The sequence below is a fragment of the Bombus impatiens genome, unplaced genomic scaffold (genome assembly GCF_000188095.3).
Source record: "Bombus impatiens unplaced genomic scaffold, BIMP_2.2 scf_0434, whole genome shotgun sequence".
In the NCBI taxonomy this organism is placed as follows: Eukaryota; Metazoa; Arthropoda; class Insecta; order Hymenoptera; family Apidae; genus Bombus; species Bombus impatiens.
The window spans coordinates 270,572-290,543 of NT_176853.1; the positions used below are offsets into that span (position 1 = coordinate 270,572).

The window sequence follows — 19,972 nt, forward strand, 5'->3', positions numbered from 1 at the left end:
TAATCCGAAAGGGTCCGAAGTAGCGGAGCCTTCGCTATCCACGCCGCGCCTTGCCAGCCAGTAAGTTTATATTATTGTGATGCCGTGTATATTTACAGAGGGCCAGGAATTTTTATGATGTTGATCGTTCGTCGTCTGTGCACCGTCGACTGGCATTCTTCGACACTTCTGTACATACGCCTTTTAATTCAAGACACAAAGATTTACGAGAAACAAGGGTATGAATTTTTTGGGTTTAATCGAGACCTTGAAGTTTTGAAAGTAGGACGCGGAGAATAAAAAAACGAGCTACGAAATCTTTTTGGGCGAATTCAAGGAAGTTGGGAAACTCTGAAATGCAGCGAACCGAAACGAACGAATCTTCGCATGGCTCGAGACAGTGTTCGCTATTAATTGGGTCGCGAAGTTCGAAAAGGGTTTTGTGCTTGTAGTTTCGATGCGAATAAATAACAGCGATTAACCTGATCTGCCTTGAACAAGCGGGTCTAGCAAACTTCTTAGGCGAAAGGAATTAAACGACCAGCTAACAATTAAAAAAATGTGAAAGGAAGAGATGGAACTACAAGATAGTAAAGAGAACAGATTCGGATACTAATTAGACCACGACAACTACTAGTTTTTACCACGACGACCGAATGCTAGAAAATACACCGAATAGATTTCTATTCAATTTTTTAAAGCACGCATTTAATATTCTTATTCTAAGATTTTTATGATAATTTCCTTTGACATATAAATACATGGTATTTATCGCAGTTTCATGGACATTTAGAAAAAATTTTATATTTGTAAATGATTTAGATAAATTTTAGTGAATATATCGTAGAGTACTACAGTTCCACGATATAAATAGAAATTAGCGACATTTATAAAACTAGTGACCCAGAATCGACAGTCCTATATTATAGTTTTTTCAAACAGTAGCATCTTCTCTCTATATGTAAATGAAAATGTTCCTTCTATCGAACATTTTCTGTGTACATTGAAAATGTACATTTTCTGATATCATTCTCTTCAATTCAATCAGATATTGATATCAATTAGCAGAGAAATTAAATGATCAACCAGCCTGGGGAAGCTGATGAATAGGTCACTCTGGAATCTTCCAAAAACTGGGTAACAGCAACGGGAAAACTTAATTAATACGTACAATTCAAAAAGTAGTAGGTGAAAGATTCTGGTATATCTGGGTTAAACGATCAGCAGAGTATGAAACGAGAAGGAAACGATCAGAGATGGCGACGAACGGTCTGGAAAGCGCCTAACCTACCCCATGTCTTGGCAGCTGAGCGTTTTTTTCTCTTTCTCGTAGGTGGTGTGCGGTAGGCCTGGCCAATTTTTGCGTCAACCGCGGCTGTAAACATTAGAAAGCCGGCTGCCAAGGCGTGTGTGAGCCACACGGGTTCATAGCCTGGCGAAAAAGAAGAAGAGAGAAAGAGATGCGAGGAGCCAACACACGGAGCGTGTGCGAGTCACGGGGCGAGAACTGGGCTCTGCCAGGACGCGCGCGTACGTACGGAAATTACGTGTTTCCCGACTGAGTCAGTGAGTTCGATGAAACCGAATGAAAGAAGAAGCGCGGACGGGCGCCAGTCTCGGCCCTCCTGCCAGCTGCCATCGATCGAAGCACGTCGATCAACGGGCCACGTGTAACCGCTGCTGTCTTGCTTACTTTGTTTCGGGATCAGATCCTCTTGGGTTGTCGCTTGGTTCGATAACGAAACTAGGGAAATTTAGGTTTCCAGAAATTTTGAAAATCTTGCGATTCAAAGAGAGGGGTTGAAGAGGATTGGCTTCTCCTGGGGGAAGTTCACGGGATTGAAAGGTTTTCCAATTGCAAGATTTAGAGATACGAGATACTCTTCGGAAGTAGGAAATTATGAATTTTGCAAGTGATATGAATTTTATATATTAAATATTCACCTTGAAGTATTCAATCATTCCAAGGATTCGAGAACGATTCACACCTTCTAAACTACGTGCGTAACCTCAAACATCCCTAATATCCTCTCACCCTAACGCTCTAGATCCCCGTTTGGAAACCTTGAAAATCTTTCAAGCATCTACCATCGATGGGCTGTTTCTCCTATCTCTACAACCAATCACTTCTATACTATTCATCGTAGAATCCGTTCTAGAATCCATGATGTAAGGCGTCGAGGTGGCCAGAGGGTATCGGGTTAAATTCATCGGATCATGGAACGCGAAACGACCGGATGCCTTGGACGTTGGACAAGATCGACTATTCTTGAAGAACGATCCTTGGAGTGGTCGCGAAAGTCTGCCAATCAGATCGTTATAGATCACCGGTACTCTTCCTACGAGTCTTTGTCCCCCTTGACACCGGTTGGAAAACAAGCCAGCGAAGAATGGGCTCGCGCGCGATACCCAGGCCCGCGCCATGAAAACAACCAGAGCCCCGTCGCTGCTTGTATGGGGGCCGTTGAAATTGGCAGAGCGTTCCAAGAAACTTTGAATCGAAGCCGAGAGTCGAGTGGACACTTTGAATGGACGGATGTGCGAGTGAATGAACGCGCCACGCTCGATTCAGACCACCACCCGCTTCTCTGTCTCTCCCTCCCCTGCCCCTCTCTTCCTCTAGGTTCTGCTCTATGAGATCAACGAGAACCGACACGTCGAGCCAATACTTCGTGGTGGAATCAAGAATGGCAATAACTATTGATGGTTTGGGAGAGGGTTTGGTGTTTGGTGTTCGATCAAGGATCTAAAACACATTTAGTTTGGGGGCAGAAACGGGTTTTAAGTTACACTGTTCCATACGTCTCAAGCACCTAATGTGTTTCTTGGGTGCAACATTACATCGCTTTCCGATGAAATAATCTATGTATTCTAAAGAACGCACCCCTCATCGAACAAATACGAGCTAATAGCTCTTTGTACCAATATAATAGCAACTGCTAATAGCAGTAGAGCTGATTATTTTTTGGGTAGATTGTTTGCGATTATTTGTTACAAATAACTAACATACGATAAGACGCGATTCGTTCGTTTCTGAAACTGCCGATCGATTCGATTAATCAGCTACTCAAAGGTAAGAAAAGAAACGACTCTATCGATAATTCGAACGAGAGAGAACCGAACTAGATATATTTCCAGAAAATAGATTTCCCTGTTTGAAACTCTCATGGGGTCGAGAGTCTCGCCTTAATCGAATGAGTATAGTGGCGAACCCTTACCGTGGCTGGTGATAAAATTGGCGAGGTAGAGATCGAGTTCCCGGACGGAGACGTTGATGTGATAGGGGTTGACGCAGAGGCCCGGCTGAGCACATTCCGCAGTCTTCTCCAGCCGTTCCCCGTCCGTCGACTCCAACGGAATTGCCTTGAAGAGGATCACCATTACTAGGTCCAACCTCCATACCTGCGACATAACGACGACGACCAAGGGTTATCGACTGTAGCTGAATGCAGGAACTTCACCAGGGACCATATTCGATTTTCTCCGGTCCATGGTGGTTTTCATGCTCCTTTTACGATTTCATGCGAAATCGAACTCGTTGAAATTCGACAATTTCAACTACTTTTTCATTAGAAAATTGAAGTATTGAATTTTGAGTAAAATATGGTACTACCAAGTATTTAAAAATATAATTGTAAATTAAATATATTATCGAATACAAAGTGTAATGAATAAATGATTAGTTAATTTTGTAGATTAAGCGTCTCTTTGCTTTATGCTCATGGAAAGAGTTTCGATAACATACGGAACTTAAGCAGAAGTAAGTAGATTGGGAAGGGAATAGTCAGACGTACCTTATCGGCTTGACGCAGGCAGTCGATACGACGCATTTTACCCTTCTGGTCAGGATTACTCAGGACACACATTGCTGGCCTTTTCCCCGTGATACTCAGTACGAAGTCTTCCCTGTACTCCTGCGTGATATCCTTTCGTAACTTGCCTAAAAGCCGCGAGGCCCATTTCTGTTTTACTTCCAGCTTCTCGTTCTGTAATTCATAAAAATTTGTTTCCGTTCGAATACATCGTTCAACTTGCTTCTGTTAAAACATTCATATTATAAAATTTCTAACTTTCTATCTTTCAGAGACATAAATTCCTCAAAATTTACAACTTTAGTTCCTAAATACAAAAATTAGGTTTGCATTTCCATAAATTTGCATATATATATTGTTAAAGTAGCCAGTTTCCAGTTTACTAATTTTCTATCAACTTTACACCGACCGTAGTAAGTTAGCAAGGAAAATAGAAAGGACATGGCAGACAGACAGTACCACTTCCGCTCCCATCTTTCATAAAGGAGAACAAAGATAACTGTCCGAGAGTCAACTGGCATTCGGACTCCTGGTAAACTCTCTGTCTGTCTTTTATGTTCAAAGCGTAAAAAGAAACGACTTTCTAGTATAGCACGCATCGTCGTAAACTGGTTACAGAAACCATATTCGAAAGGAGTTCCTCGTGTATATCGGTAAGTCGAGGCAGCTGTTGATCTGGAAAGTTCCGCCAGTTTACAAACTCCGTCCGATGGCTCGGGACCAAAGCAACGCTGACCTCAAACTATTCGTCGGAACGATATGCGGGAGCACGTCCCCATGTGTCCCCTTCTCCTCCACCCTTCTGATATCTTGACCTTCCTCGAGTTCCACGCGACCCTCTCTGTCCTCGTCCTTCGCAATTTTAATTTAGCATCTTTCGATGGAAGGGACTTCATCGCCGTGCGTCACGATCTTTCGCAATTCAGCACTTTTAGAATAATATCGGACCGATATTCTTCAAATTCCTAACATGACTACTCTTTCAAACTCTTTCTATTCGACGAATTTATAACGAAGCTTGGTTTGGACTGCAGTTTCAATTCGGTAGACAAAGAATTACTAACTACGAATTATGTATAATCTGTGCATATTTTGCATTTGAAACGGTGCAACAGTAGTGAATAGGTAACGGTAACTTAAGTGCGTAGCTATAAATTATCCTAAAGCAAGGACTTGAAACAGTGGCAATCTTTTCTGTAATTTTTTATTCTAAACTTCACATACTCTGGTCATCGCATGCCTTTTGACAAAGCGAACCTTCGAAGTTTCTACACAAATTCCAACATCGAAGGGCATCCCCCAAACCCAATCCAGACTCCTACATCATTTAATTTGTGTTCGTCAACGCGTAGAAACAAAGTTGCTCTTCAATTCCATTCAAGAACTTATTATCATACTTAAAGTATGGCAATCTTTTTTAAATGAAATAAAAAGATAACATAAAAAGACGACAAATCCTTACGTAGCCATATTGAACGCTTACAAATCATTAGAACATTTAGAACATTTAGAACATTTAGAACTATTAGAACATTTCGAAATATCAACGATCACACGTTATAAGATTTCCCAGAAAATTTCCAAAGACAACGACTGCTGATTATCATAATATCATAATATCGAGAATCGCGGAGTCAAAATTCCTTTTCATCCGACTGTTTTCATTTGAAAACAAACTAAAATTCCGCGCAATGTTCTCTCGGAAGGCGAAGACTCTCTCTGTTCGCGTGTATCGGATAAAATTCCAGGCAGCGCTTACGCCTAGGGCAGGCTCGTTTTTCAGTCACCGTGGAAATCTCCGAACAAAGTTGGTCGCGTCGCGTTCGACTCGCAGGCGGGCACGCTCGTCGACCTGCCTCGGCTCCGCTTCTGTTATTCACCTCACGGCCACGGCCCCCGGTGGAATAGCAAATGCGCGCGGGTGCATAAGGTCCCTGAGAAATGCGTCGAAAGCACGCGGAATGCATCGACGCGACGACGACGTCGATCTATCCCGCCTAGCCCCTTTCTGCCACGCACGTGCGAGCTCCGATACTTTTGCGAGGAACAAGAAAACCGCTGCCGCGTTGCTGCGCGTCCTAACGCGCGCGCCGCCTCGTCCAAGTGCCTCAAAGGCCATCGACGATTCTTGGTAAAACCTCGACCTACGAGATTTTCCTCCAGACATTTCCAATGAAACCGAGATTTTGCTGGGAGATAGACTTTATACGGAATGATTACGCGATTTTGTTCCAAGGATGTTTCTTGGCTCGAGGTATCGTGTGAAAGCACGGGTTTTCTAAAGGTAAACGATGAATTTTGGGATTGAATAGATTGCAAGTTTCTTAAAATTTATTTTCTGTAATATCTGGAAACTATAATGAGAATTTATCCGAAAATTGGTATAATATAAAAATATAATTTATATATATATATATGTACACTCATATTCATCCGTCCTACGTTTTAATAATCTCTTTAAAATGAACAACTTGAGATAAACTTCATGGTCTAAATGGATCAGCGCTTGTGAATGATTTAGATAACATCGTTAGAAAAGAGTAAGCAAATACGATATTTTGGAAAAATTAAATGTTATAACGTAGTGTATTTTGAATCTATTCCGGTTCCCAAGGTAAAATATATAAAATTCGCGTTGCAGTCAGCCTGTCAATTCGAAATCAAGCCCATCGATAAGAGCACCGTTAATCCAAACGCTGATCGGAGGCCGATCTACATATACGTTAGAAACACGTCGGTCGTTTACGAACGACGAACATTTTCCAGCTCGTTGCGTCCTTAATACAGTCTAGGCGGTAGTGCGAGTAGTCGCGCGAGCGCGTTTTTCGCGCACGAGAAAATTTCAGGCACGTCCCGGAGAGTCTCGCGCACAGAAATGTCACGCGGACACGCAGGCCGGCTCAACTGTGGGAGAGACCTGGGCTGCGGTTACGGTGCATCCTGCATAAACCCGATCAAGTATGCCGAGTGTGAAGGAGGGCTGCGAACGCACCGGCCACGTATATCGTGACATGCGTATGTACACCTAGGCGCGGCAGTTTACCTCGTTCACGCCACCGATTTCTCGCGATGCTATTCCAGCCGTTCTTGACCAGCGTCGGTCGATACGTGCTCGACAATCCGTTTCTACCACGATTGTTTGAAAATTGGTTCGAAACAGAGTCAAGAGTATTTCGATCGAGCTTAACAGGAAATAAACGAGCCTCTCAGACAAACAGAAAAATCTTTTCAACGTTCAAGTTCAAGAAATATTACGCCGAGAAGAGTTCTACCTCAAATATTCGTTGCTGCGAACGACTCTAATCTACTTAAGCAACGTGTTGATATGATCTTCTGGGATACGTAAGAAGCAATCTCTCCGATGCATTACCGCGTCGATCGCGATCGCCATGGAATTCTTTGGGCTCGACGAGTCAGGTATTGAATAAAAGTCGTAAGTTTCTCCGCGTAAATAAATCTCGGAGAGGCGGTTCATTTTTATGCTCTTCTCTCTGTAGCACATTCACGTACGGCTCGTTCGATCCGGCCGGCCCTATCCAGCTTCGGCCGGAGCAATCGAATTCGTCTCACTTCGAGAGCCAACGAGCCCTCGTTACATTAGACTCAGTGAAATTGAACGTAAATACCGTGAAGAAAAGGACTGCCTCCAATTCTGACGGTTCGTCGCTTTTCGCATGATTATTCCAAACGGGACGACCGTCTTCGAATTCTCCCTCTTTGAAATTGAGGAAGCGTCGCAGGATAATTCGAGACAACTCGTTCTAAACCCATTCTTTCGGGATTTGCCCCTCTTTTTGGGAAACCCTTCGTTTCCGTGGACCGAAAGCTAGAAAATTCGTCGACTGAGCTATGCAACGGCAGATAATTTGTTGACCGAAGAATTTTTATTTCATTCGTTATCTGCACTTAAATTAGCACGTAATGAATGGCTAACGAAATTCATAAGTTAGTCGCAAATGTGACTCAGATTCGATAATCAACAAAATATGCCCTAAATGCAAATTATAAATCCATCGATGTTCATCTACCGCTCGAATCGATAAAAATCGTGTCTAAAAGGTGTTCACAGCTTCTGGTTCCACGAAAGAAAGAAAATCGTGCGCAAGTCAGATTTTTCCAGGAGTTTCTCCAACGTAACAATAACAGCCTTGTAAGATGTATCTATAGAAAGAGAAGAGAAGAGGGGAGGGGAGAAGGAAGAAAGGAAGAGATCCGAGGATTCACAAAAGCGGCAGCTATTTCGGGCACAAACATCCAGGGAATGCGAGGACGACATCGAAACGGAAGTGGCGTGCAGAGTGGCTTAAAAAGGGGGCCAGTCAGCCAGAGGTAATCCCGAGGAAGTAAGGGAGCTTCAATCGCAATATCAACGAGAAACAAAGCCCGTCCGAGTGAAGGAAAGAGGAAACGAAAGAACGCGAGTTTTCTACGAGGAGGTGGAGAGAGAACAGAAGTAGAAGAAGTTGGTCCACGCGATTGTTGGAACGCGGAAGAGCATCGATGCTCTCAGCCGTTTCTATTTCCGTTTTACGTCTCGTTGCGAGTTCTTCCATCCGCCCCCACGCGACCAGGCCCTCACGAAAGATCGGAGGAACAAAGCGGAAACAGGTTGCCGCGTTTTCCGGACCAACGCGCGATTTCCTTTCGTTTCACAGTTTCGTCCTTCCTCGCAATTTTTTCCTCTGTCACCGTGTCGATTGTCGTCAAATAGTTATTTTCACGATACGATAAGTATTATTAATCACTGATTGACTGATGATTTCGAGACGATTTAGCTTTTATAAGATGCGATCGATTACGAGGGTCCAAGATCGTACTGTGAGAATTTTAAAAGAAAATCTTTCAATTGTCGACGCTTTTGCTTGCTTTGGCGAAGTATGATATTTGTTAAATTATAAATTATTAAAGCGATAACTTTTACAGTTTACCAAGCAGCGAGTATATTTTTCGTGGTAATTTTTCAAGAATGACGGGACACTTTCACGGGACGGTTTAGAAAGATAATTTCGAGACTAAATCTTTGAACGTTTTATTAAGAAAAACGCAGGGCTGCTGGAAAATGTACGCCTGGTATCTAGACGAACAGCAAGATACGGACGCAACAGCTGCCGGCGATTTATTTTGGATTTACCGCGAGCTTTCGTGGCACGGTTCAAGCAGCGCGAATATATGACACGGTGTGACACGGCGCATACCTGCCGCGGACGCGAAAGAAGCCCACGCGTGTGTTATGCCTCGCCTTTTGCCCGACGTAATCACGACAGCAACTCGTGAAAATGGGATTCGCTTTGATCTCACTACACATAGTATCGCGATCGAATTATTTAGCTTTGGAAGAGAATCGTCTTAACAGAAAACGATTTTCACCTTACGACGAAAAAGGTGGCTTTCCGAGAAGCTTTTAATAGACTCGCAGTTTAAAAGAATTGATTGCCAATCGAGAGATTTTTGAAAGTGAAACTGATTAACCTCGCGTTCTCTCGAGCAAATTTTTCTCGAATTTCTAAGAAGATAGCGCTATAGTTCAGTGGCAAGGGAACATAATACAGACTTCATACAAACATAAATGACTTTAACGTTTGCAATTCCTTCTTATGAGTACAAATAAATAAAATGTCAAAAATTAACTCAAAGTAGAAAGAAATGGTGGATACTAAATGTATCGACGAGTTGCTATGAAAATCGACACGTTTGGTGGCTCGGAATAAATGATTCGTCAGAGCAATTCAATTGGTGATTCGTCAAAGACTCTTCTGTGCAATCTAAACGTAGACGAAACGTGAAACCGACGTTTCACGAAGCTGAACATCATTCTGCAATTTCGTCGTTCTTTTTATTTCTCCCTCCCTCCCTCTCTCTCTCTCTCTCTCTCTCTCTCTCTCTTCTTTTTCAGAGCAGTGTTTTTTAATTTCATTGCCGGTACGTTCTTTTAAAATTCCACGTACATAATTACGAGAGCTCGTACGTGTGCCCGCTGCAGTAAGCGCATCCTCGAATTCGCGCACACCGAAATTACGTATTACGGTCGTACTTCTCGCGAATGAATTTAGCAAACGTACGCACGTTCCTGCATACCGGGTGACCTGAGATTAATCGACTTTCAATGAACCAACGATAAACACTTTTCTTCAAAGCTATTTCTAACGGACATCTTTCCTATAAAAAAGAAGATTCCCCCTTTATTTTCAATTAACAAGTTTTCTACTCTATCCGACTCAAAATTAAACCAGTAATCTAGGAGTTTCTGATAATATTACGAACTCTATCGCATTTTAACAATCGCTTTCATAATCCCCATTCATCTAATTACCACCCGCGCAATTCATCCAAACACTGCATCTACTCGCAAAGTAAGCTGAGAAGGCAGCCAAAGTTGAATCCGGGAAATAAGGCGAACCGAGGAACCGGAGTAGGAAGTTCGCGACAGAAGTTTGCTAAAACCATCTCCTTATATCCTCTGTGTAATACATAATGCTTTACCCTGCTCCTCTGTAACAACCTTTATCCGCCGCAAAATCTCCTTTACCTTAACAATCCAAAAACGAATGGAAGAGCAACCCTGGGAAGTGCCTAAAAAGTTTTCAAAATTATGGATCGGGTGTTCTCTCTATCCAATCCTAAAATCATCCATTCGACCACATATCCATTTCGAAAAGTCAAGAACCACTTGCGATAATAAACACTAACAGCGTTACACCGGCGTCACCCTATATAAAACCCCCATGTGCATCATCCACCGTTAATGCATTCCCATGTGTGAGTGTGTCGACGGTGAGCGCGGCCCTCCCTCGGCGCCGCCGCCCCCAGAGAATCGTGGTAGGGGCTGACCCCCACTTCGAAAATGCCTGGGTGCCCTCGCTGTCGTGCCTCCACCACTCGTCCTGCCGTGCCCCCACTGCCGCCGCCACGACAGGCCCCCACCACCGCTGCCGCAGCAACTACGGCCGCGGAGGCTCACAGGCTATTTTCAAGCGCGGGAAATAAAGCGGAGGCTGCATTTTTAGCCTAACGGCCGACGGTCAGCTCGTTTTCGTCTTCCCATTCTCGCGAACACGGCCAGGGGATGAGAGGAGACAAGTACACGAAAGAGTGGAGGGGAATGAGTGAGAAGAACGAAAGGGATTGTCTCCTCGATGGGGTTAATTGGAGTTGTGTAATCGAGTGGGAGGGAGGATCGATGCTGCGAGAACGTTTCTTTATTTCCGATTAGGTTCTATTAGTTCGTCTTTTAGCGGAGTCTTGCTAGCTAAATGCGTTCTATCGTCTCTGCTCTAAGATATCTTTTTTAATTTCGCTAATTTAAGCGTTTGCTAGCTAATTTGTACCATCTGCTTTCATTTTTCTTTCAGTTTTAGATGCGGTCTCTTATATAATTAGTACGTATAGCTTTAAATAAATGTGTAACTGCAGGGAAAAAATTGTAAAAGTTCGCAGTCAAATGATACGTCAGGTATCCATCTTTAGATGGGACAGACTGCAAACTTCTCAAATCGTTTTGGCATAATTATGATCTTGTAATCATAGATTTCTAAATTTGTAACTAGAACTATATAACTATATATACATACTGCATTACTCAATGAATACAAACAAACCAGATGCAAAAATCGAATGTAACGTATAATTACAGAGTAACGGACATATTTAATTTCCCAAATCTATCTCAACAATAATCATCAAATACTTTGTCTAACTGCTTTCTAACGCAAGGCAATTGTACCTGGCGGTGGAATATAATCCGAACGAAGCCCTGGAAACAAGGCAGAGACAGTCGTTTAGAGGGGGAAGTTTCTGAACGAGCTAAGCCCTTTAACACGCGTTACGGTGTAATTTCACTGGGCAGAGAATCGCTCTAAACGATACTCCGCGGCAACGAGGACGCTGGTCTCGAAACTTTTCGACAGTGGTCGGGGTGCAGACGCCATCCTCCGTCGCCCCTTCAGCCACCAACGCCGCCGGAGGTGCGTTAAGGAACGAAAAATCAAGGAGGACGGCGCCAAAGCCGACGGAGCTTTAATATTTAGATTCAATTACGAGAAGAAAGAAGGCATCGTTATGCGGCAAATTGTCGCAGTCTGCTGGACCGCGAAACAGAGGGTGGTTGGCTCGGAGGTTGAGGGTAGACGGTGGAGGGAGCGCGGGAAATAAAGCGGAGGCTGCATTTTTAGCCTAACGGCCGACGGTCAGCTCGTTTTCGTCTTCCCATTCTCGCGAACACGGCCAGGGGATGAGAGGAGACAAGTACACGAAAGAGTGGAGGGGAATGAGTGAGAAGAACGAAAGGGATTGTCTCCTCGATGGGGTTAATTGGAGTTGTGTAATCGAGTGGGAGGGAGGATCGATGCTGCGAGAACGTTTCTTTATTTCCGATTAGGTTCTATTAGTTCGTCTTTTAGCGGAGTCTTGCTAGCTAAATGCGTTCTATCGTCTCTGCTCTAAGATATCTTTTTTAATTTCGCTAATTTAAGCGTTTGCTAGCTAATTTGTACCATCTGCTTTCATTTTTCTTTCAGTTTTAGATGCGGTCTCTTATATAATTAGTACGTATAGCTTTAAATAAATGTGTAACTGCAGGGAAAAAATTGTAAAAGTTCGCAGTCAAATGATACGTCAGGTATCCATCTTTAGATGGGACAGACTGCAAACTTCTCAAATCGTTTTGGCATAATTATGATCTTGTAATCATAGATTTCTAAATTTGTAACTAGAACTATATAACTATATATACATACTGCATTACTCAATGAATACAAACAAACCAGATGCAAAAATCGAATGTAACGTATAATTACAGAGTAACGGACATATTTAATTTCCCAAATCTATCTCAACAATAATCATCAAATACTTTGTCTAACTGCTTTCTAACGCAAGGCAATTGTACCTGGCGGTGGAATATAATCCGAACGAAGCCCTGGAAACAAGGCAGAGACAGTCGTTTAGAGGGGGAAGTTTCTGAACGAGCTAAGCCCTTTAACACGCGTTACGGTGTAATTTCACTGGGCAGAGAATCGCTCTAAACGATACTCCGCGGCAACGAGGACGCTGGTCTCGAAACTTTTCGACAGTGGTCGGGGTGCAGACGCCATCCTCCGTCGCCCCTTCAGCCACCAACGCCGCCGGAGGTGCGTTAAGGAACGAAAAATCAAGGAGGACGGCGCCAAAGCCGACGGAGCTTTAATATTTAGATTCAATTACGAGAAGAAAGAAGGCATCGTTATGCGGCAAATTGTCGCAGTCTGCTGGACCGCGAAACAGAGGGTGGTTGGCTCGGAGGTTGAGGGTAGACGGTGGAGGGAAAAAGAAAGCAAGGGCTGGCCGAGACGCGTTATATCGCGACGTAATGGACGCCTCGAGAGGCTTGCTCGCCTGGCCTGGCTACTTCGTAAAAGTTATTGTTATTAGAGGCGTACAGACCGAGAGGATTCCTGTGTATTTGCCGATTTTTTCGGGCCACTTTCCTTATCTGCCACCTCTTTTAAAGTGGTAATTGGTAGAGCTGGTCTGCGAAGTATTTTATGGGGCTTTTTTGCGCGAATAAGGGCAGTTTATTCAACTTCAGGTGAAGAATTCTTGATATACGATGTGCTTCTACCAAAAAGGACAAATCTCCTATTTCTACTGTCAGCGAATTTTCGAGTTTTCACCAAGCCCTTCATGCACACGATGAAACGATGATACTCGGTAATAGACCTCTACGGCGTGCATAATTTTAAACACGTTTATCTCGAAAAGCCGTTTGCGCACGTTAATCCTTTTTTATCGGATTACATCACATATATAGATAGAGAATTCTATAAACATGGGGGTGAGTTTGAGAAGCTTGTCGGTGACATTGAATTTGTTCGATTTACCTTCGATTCGCGTGCATAAATTTCAAACAATTCACGAAATACGGATAAATCGGCAAAAATGACCATTGATCTCTCTTCGCAAATTACTCACATCTGCCCGTTCCATACAAGGGACACAAAACAAAGGATATAATGCAATTCCGAAAAAATCACAATTCCATCGAAATGAACTCAGTTCCGTATAATAAGAAATGATGGAAATTGAATCATGCAACTGGCTGCATTGGGATAATCAAACAAATCAGAATAACCCATGTTCCGGAAAAGACGTAGAACCTTCTCAGAGTCGTTGAGAGTCAAAACACCGTTTCCCTCGCGTATAAAGGAGATCGAAGATCCATCGGAACAAAGAGGGATCGCGAAAACAGAGCGGTTCGATGAATTTTTCGACCAGGTTGGAGCCGGTTGGCGCATGATCGCGAAAAGAAAAGCGCGTGTTCGGTCGAACCACGTGGCCAGACTGTGTTGGCGTACGCCGTACGCCAAATCAACAACGCTAGCCCCCTACATACGAATTACGGGTTTACGAATCTTTGGCAGCCGGCGAGGCGAGTTTAGGTCGGCCATGTGCACGCCACTTCCCGTGCCACGTGCTACCTCGTGCGATCTCTCCTTTCGAACGCGCTTGTACTTGGCTCCGGTGCTTTCTTCTTTTCGATGACATTGAAATTCTCTTCTGAACTGCATCATCGGATTTTCACGCAAACGTTTGATTTTGGAACTTCAGGTTGGAATTTTAGAAATCAAGATTTTGGATTTGGTGATGGCTTAAAAGACAGAATTTAGTAGAATTATTCGAGAACTACTGGGTCACGCGCGCTTTTGATTCACGATGGGAACGTGTCCCGAATCTGCACCAGAGCTTCTACGCTTACCGAAATGTCATGCATCATGGAATTGCGAAATGTTACTGTACTGAACGTGTCTTGATTTCAAATCAGTGTATTTTGTAAATTATTCGAAATTTTTTAAGGCAATAAATTGTACAATTCATTCGATTTATTTCCTCGCAAACATAAAATAATACCAATAATGTCAATAACGCAATTATTATTAGTATTACTAGAATGTTCCTCGAAGCAAAAGAATCATATCCATTTAAATCAACGTCTTCTATATGGAAACGCATATCTCTATCTCGACTAGCTGGTTCAAAGGGCTTAACTGTCGGGGTTAAATTCAGGCCACCCTCCCGGTAAGCGTAATCTATAGCGATTTCTCTCGCAGAGAACACCGACAGGCATCCTGAATGCACGTGTGCGCGAGTATCGATTCGGTTTTTCGGCCTCGGGCCTCGTTTCGAGCCGCTGTCGCGACTCTGTTCGCTGCGTGTTTACGCGCGCTTATCCTATCAAAATTGTGCACACGCGTTGTAACGCGTGTCACGGGAATTAAGCGGGCAAATGAGCCACTTTGCCATCAGGAAGCTCGTCCATTCCCGGCGAACTGAAAATGTTGCAAAATGATCGATTCGTTCCACGATGCGACAGACGTTTTACGATCTTTTTCCAAAAAGAAATATTCGAGAAGTTCGTACATCTACGAAGTTAAGTAGTTGGATCTTTATACTGTGGAAGGCTGTTGCGAATCGTCATGGTTTTTTGAAGACGAAGAAAGTAGTTTGGTCAGGGAAGAAGGTGTGAAGGAGACTCCTCTAGACAATTGTCCACTCAGGCTCTTAAACTTCGTCCACTCGTAGTTAAAAAGAAAGATGTTTCTATCGCGAGAATCTCGGCCGAGATTTAAGGCTGCGAGAAACTTTCTACCGCCACCGAGGGGAACAAAAAGGTATTTCATTCAAGAAAACCTCTCAGAACTCTCATATTCCGTTTTACAAAATTACAACATCACACCGTACAGAAATGAAAGATCGACAAAGATTGTCTATCGACGGCACAAAAATTCTAATGACACGTGCATAGTCATACGATTGTGTGTATCACGATCTACGTAAACCACATAAAAACATACAAACCACCCTCTCAAAATTTAGTATTCAAAACAGCAGCCTCAGCCGTTCGCGATACACCGGAATATCCTCTGTACTCGAATCCGAAAAAATGGCAAAATTTCGAAAATAAAAACGGAATGAAAAAAGCTCGTTCGAGTTCCATAAATCGAGATACTGGAAGAAGCCGTGTCATAAATTACAAAACCAAAGGATCGAGACTCGGAGTGGTCGTATGCACATGTACGCGCGACGGGGAAAAAGCTCGAGTGTCCGTGGCTAGGAAAAGGGGTTAGCATAGAGGGATGGAGAGTTGGTCGGTGCGCGTCGATCGAGAATTTATGGGAAGCCCATAGGTGGGCCGCTTCCAAACGCTCGATGGCAATGGCTACACGCGCTTCATAGAAGAGGAAGGGAAGAGGAAGGGAAGAGGAGATGAGAGGAGAAAAAGAGAGAGGCTGGGATAGACTGGAATATATTTATTAATTTGGCATGCTTCCCGACCGTATAGCTGCTGGCCCCTTACGTTACTACGTTATGACGCGAACAAAGCGACTCCGCGATTTCTTTATAGGCAATTCCGGCCTCTGCATAGAGTGTTGTAAATATTACAACCCCTCCTACTACTCTTTCTATCTCAATATATGTATATATAAATCTGTATATACATACTAGGGTGTTCCAGGTTTTTGCGTAAAATAGTGACAGGATATGGTACGAGCAAAAATTAGAGAAAATATTGTATAAGAATACGCTCATAAATACTCGATTAACAACCTCGTTCATCTCTTATATCACTGTGACACATTTGGTAAAATAAAGGAAAATATTTATGGACGATGAGAATTGCGCGCCCAAATGTATAGAAATTTTATTTTTTTTCTTTATCTGAAATCAATTTCTATATAACATTTTTCATTATCTTCAATCGCGGAATATAACGGTAAAATGGAGCCAAAAAAGATAAAAGAAAGTAAAAATAAAAAAAGATCTGGGACACCCTATATGTATGATAACTACGTAGAGGATCGGGCATCCCGGGCCACCCCCAGTTTAACCCATCCTCCCCATTTGTTCAACCCCTGGGGCGCTTCATTCCGCGCGGCCTTTGAACTTACGCGAGACGACGAGGATTCCTCGAGACACCACCGCGAAATGCCGCGCTTAATTTGTTTGCAAGACCTCTTCTTTACAGGGAAACCGCCCCCAAACGAGGTTTGCGGTTCGGTTTGCGAAAAGCCATTTAGGAGAACGAGTCTCGAGGATAGGTTGATTTGATTTTGCCGAGGCTTTACTTTCTGATACGTTACTCGAGGTGAAACTTGCAGATGATACGCAGGTATTTTATACAATATTAGATTGCATTGTGGGGAACCTAAAGGAAATCTTCGGAGATAAAGTATATTGGAAGGTTTGTTGAGAAGTTTCCAAGAAATTCTTCATTCTGCGTTAGAAGAAACGACGAAGGAAATGTAAAGTAACTTTGGATATTACGAAGAAGATAAATTATTATTGCAGTCAATCTTCGTGCACGACGAAAATCAAAAGGGGTTAACAGATCAATTTAACAGTTAACAAATAAATACTCTCGGTTCGCTGTGTATTTGCCAAACGGAAGATGAAACAAGGTCATCCTCGATTTAAGAAGAAACGTCAACTCTTTTCAATCATAAAAAAAGCTGGCGTCAAATAGAAGAATCATGCTCTCGGAAGAAATAATTTTCTCCAGGACAATTCCAAGAACTGATATGCAGGCCGTAAGAGGAACACGAACTCGCGACTTTTATAATCTGAGTACGGCTGCGAGACGACATTCCTCTGGTCGCATAATTCATTCGTTTTTCAGACACCGGCGTCAGTCTCCTTGGGGGATTGCTTCGATCTACTCGTTTATTTTCGCGGATATCTTTACGCCGTTGAATGGGAATACTACCGCGGACAGATTTATTTAGAACGAGGAGAACGCGTTTTCTCCCTCATGCCTCTTTCCACCCCCTTTTATTTATCGTTACCGCGACAATGGAAATGGCCAACGGTGTCCTCGGATTGTACTCTAATTTAATGGACATCCGTAGCAATAATATGAAGAAGCTACCGTAGGAAACACGAAAATGGCGCCCTGTAAATTCTGAAACGTGGACCGAACAACTTTCGCGTACAGATAAATGGACGATAATTGTGTTGTAATGGTAAGGCAGCGTTGTAAACTTCGATGAAAACTGAGTGTCCATTTTTCGATCGAACTGTTTTTGCTATTTTTTACAAAAGTTAACTAGGACTGGAAATAATCAATTTGTAATTTTTCGTAAAATTACCATTTTTGGACGATAGTATGACTGTTGATAAGGTAACGATGAAGTGTTAATAGAAGTTAATAGAAATTTGAAAGATTTATACCTTAGATGTAAGTTCCGGTATGAAGCAAATATTCTTTGGAAGGAAAAGACACTCTTATGTGGTATCGAATCTAATATTCCGTTAAAGTGGATTCTAAAATCGAAGAAAATCAAGGTGTGTCGATTAGGAGACACACGGAAAACGCGATATCGATTACGCCTCATTTAAAAGTAAAACTGTCGGAATTGGGCCAAAGTGGAGGCCTAACGAATCCAATCGACTTATCGAGCCGCGATGAATTTCACAGTTCTTTACCACCCTCCGAGCCTTAATTTGCTGCCCATTCCGTATACCCGACAGTCAGTTCGCCAAATCAGATTGTTGGCTTGCGCGTCGACTTTTAAGTATCTCTTGCTTGTTCGCAAAATTACTAAATGCTGTATTTGCTTCAAAAAAGGGCAAACGTTCAAAAAATATTTTTACTTGTGATTAAAAATATAGTAACATTAGCTAATACTAGTTGAGAATTAAACAACTCGGGTGAAAGTACTCCATGAATTACACAACAATCGTTGTTCTCAACAAGATACTTCGTGAAAGCAAAATTTATTCCCAGCATTCTCCATCGCCAAACACCAACCTCAACAGCTTTAAAAAGTTCTTAGTACCCAAAGAATAACTCTTGGCCTATGCAACAGCTCTATCTAGAATTACACCGAACCAGAAGCCGAGGAATGTTGTCAAATCAATGTTTATTTTGAAAATCCTCCAGCATCAAAAGAACATCCCCTCGGTATACAAAAGAGCACCATTGACCCCTGTGATCACAATGCGCGTGATTACACCGACTCGGAAGTGAAACGATACGGGGGCAGATTCGCGGCTATAAAACCGCCCGCACCCTGGAAACGCGTGGAGCGATTGGACGTGGGATGACGTTAGTCGGGGAGGCGAGGCCGTTGCGAAAATTTTATTGCCATTGTTTCCGGCGTCTCAGGCCGGCGTTCCTTCGAGAATATTCGCGCGAAAGGGTTCCCTCCTCTCTCACAGACGTACGCGATATGCTTTGCCGGCAATAAAACGCGAACCGTGGAGCGGATGGAAAGGGGAGAGAAACGCGGAAGTGGATTATTTCGCGTCTCAACGATATGCCTGCCGTCAGGACGCCTCGAGCCAAGGGTTCGTCTTCTCGACGATCGTTTGTCTTCACAGCCTCCAGCCGAAAGGCCAGGCTACGTCCCGTAAAAAGTCTCACGCGCGATTAAACGCCGCTAGCTCCGACACCAGGGGGTCGAAACCAAGCACAGAAGAGAGGGTTGATGTAGTTTTATTTTCTTCAACACGCTGAGAGCGCGAAATGAAGGAAACGACTGCGTTTGTTTGAGATAATCGAGCACTTGAAGTGATAAACGACGTAAGTGTAAGTGTAAGTAATTAGACACGAAGATTGTTAGTATAGAGGAGAAATACAATTCGTTTAATCCGCTCACCGCGACAGATCGACTTGTCACTCGAATTGATAATCTCTTTCGAATATAATAATTTCTTTCTTTAAAGATCATTTATATTTTATATTCGTGTATATCGTTCCGTCTTTCAGAAAGAAACGATATTTAAATTTGTAATGACTAAAAAAAATATAGTAAAAGGAAGCTGCCGGAGAATCAGCTTGACGACACGAAAATTCCGCGTGTCCTGTCCCGCATCGCGCCATTTATTTATTCATCGATTCGCGGCAGCAGTCGATGTGCATCGACCTCATTAAGCCCCTCTTCTCTCTGTCCCGCCACCGCTTGCAAGCCGGCGTCCCAAAATCAACATGAAAAGAAAGAGGGGCTCGAAAAAGAGAAGAGGCGGTCGAGGAAGCGGATAATCCCTGGTGCCGCGGGTGCGTCGATATAATTAATAACCCGAAAGCCGAAACACATAATCCAACATTAACAAGCAGCGGAAAACAGGCTCACACCCCCGTGTCGCGGGTGTAGAGGTCGGCGCACGCTTGTGTATCGAGCCCCAGCCCCCCAACGTAAACTGGAATACAC

General features: G+C 43.2%; 1 protein-coding gene across 8 annotated transcripts in view; it reads right to left on the minus strand.

The window, feature by feature from the left end:
* The window catches only part of LOC100746344 (nuclear factor 1 X-type), a 69,504-nt gene that overhangs the window by 30,102 nt on the left and 19,430 nt on the right, over positions 1-19,972 (minus strand). For all 8 annotated transcript variants that reach the window (XM_033321362.1, XM_033321361.1, XM_033321364.1 and 5 more), the window contains exons 4-5: positions 3,774-3,965; positions 3,198-3,381 (exon numbers count right to left, since the gene is read on the minus strand). In XM_033321362.1, coding sequence (XP_033177253.1) covers positions 3,198-3,381; positions 3,774-3,965 — 376 coding nt within the window. The remainder of the gene's footprint in view (positions 1-3,197; positions 3,382-3,773; positions 3,966-19,972) is intronic.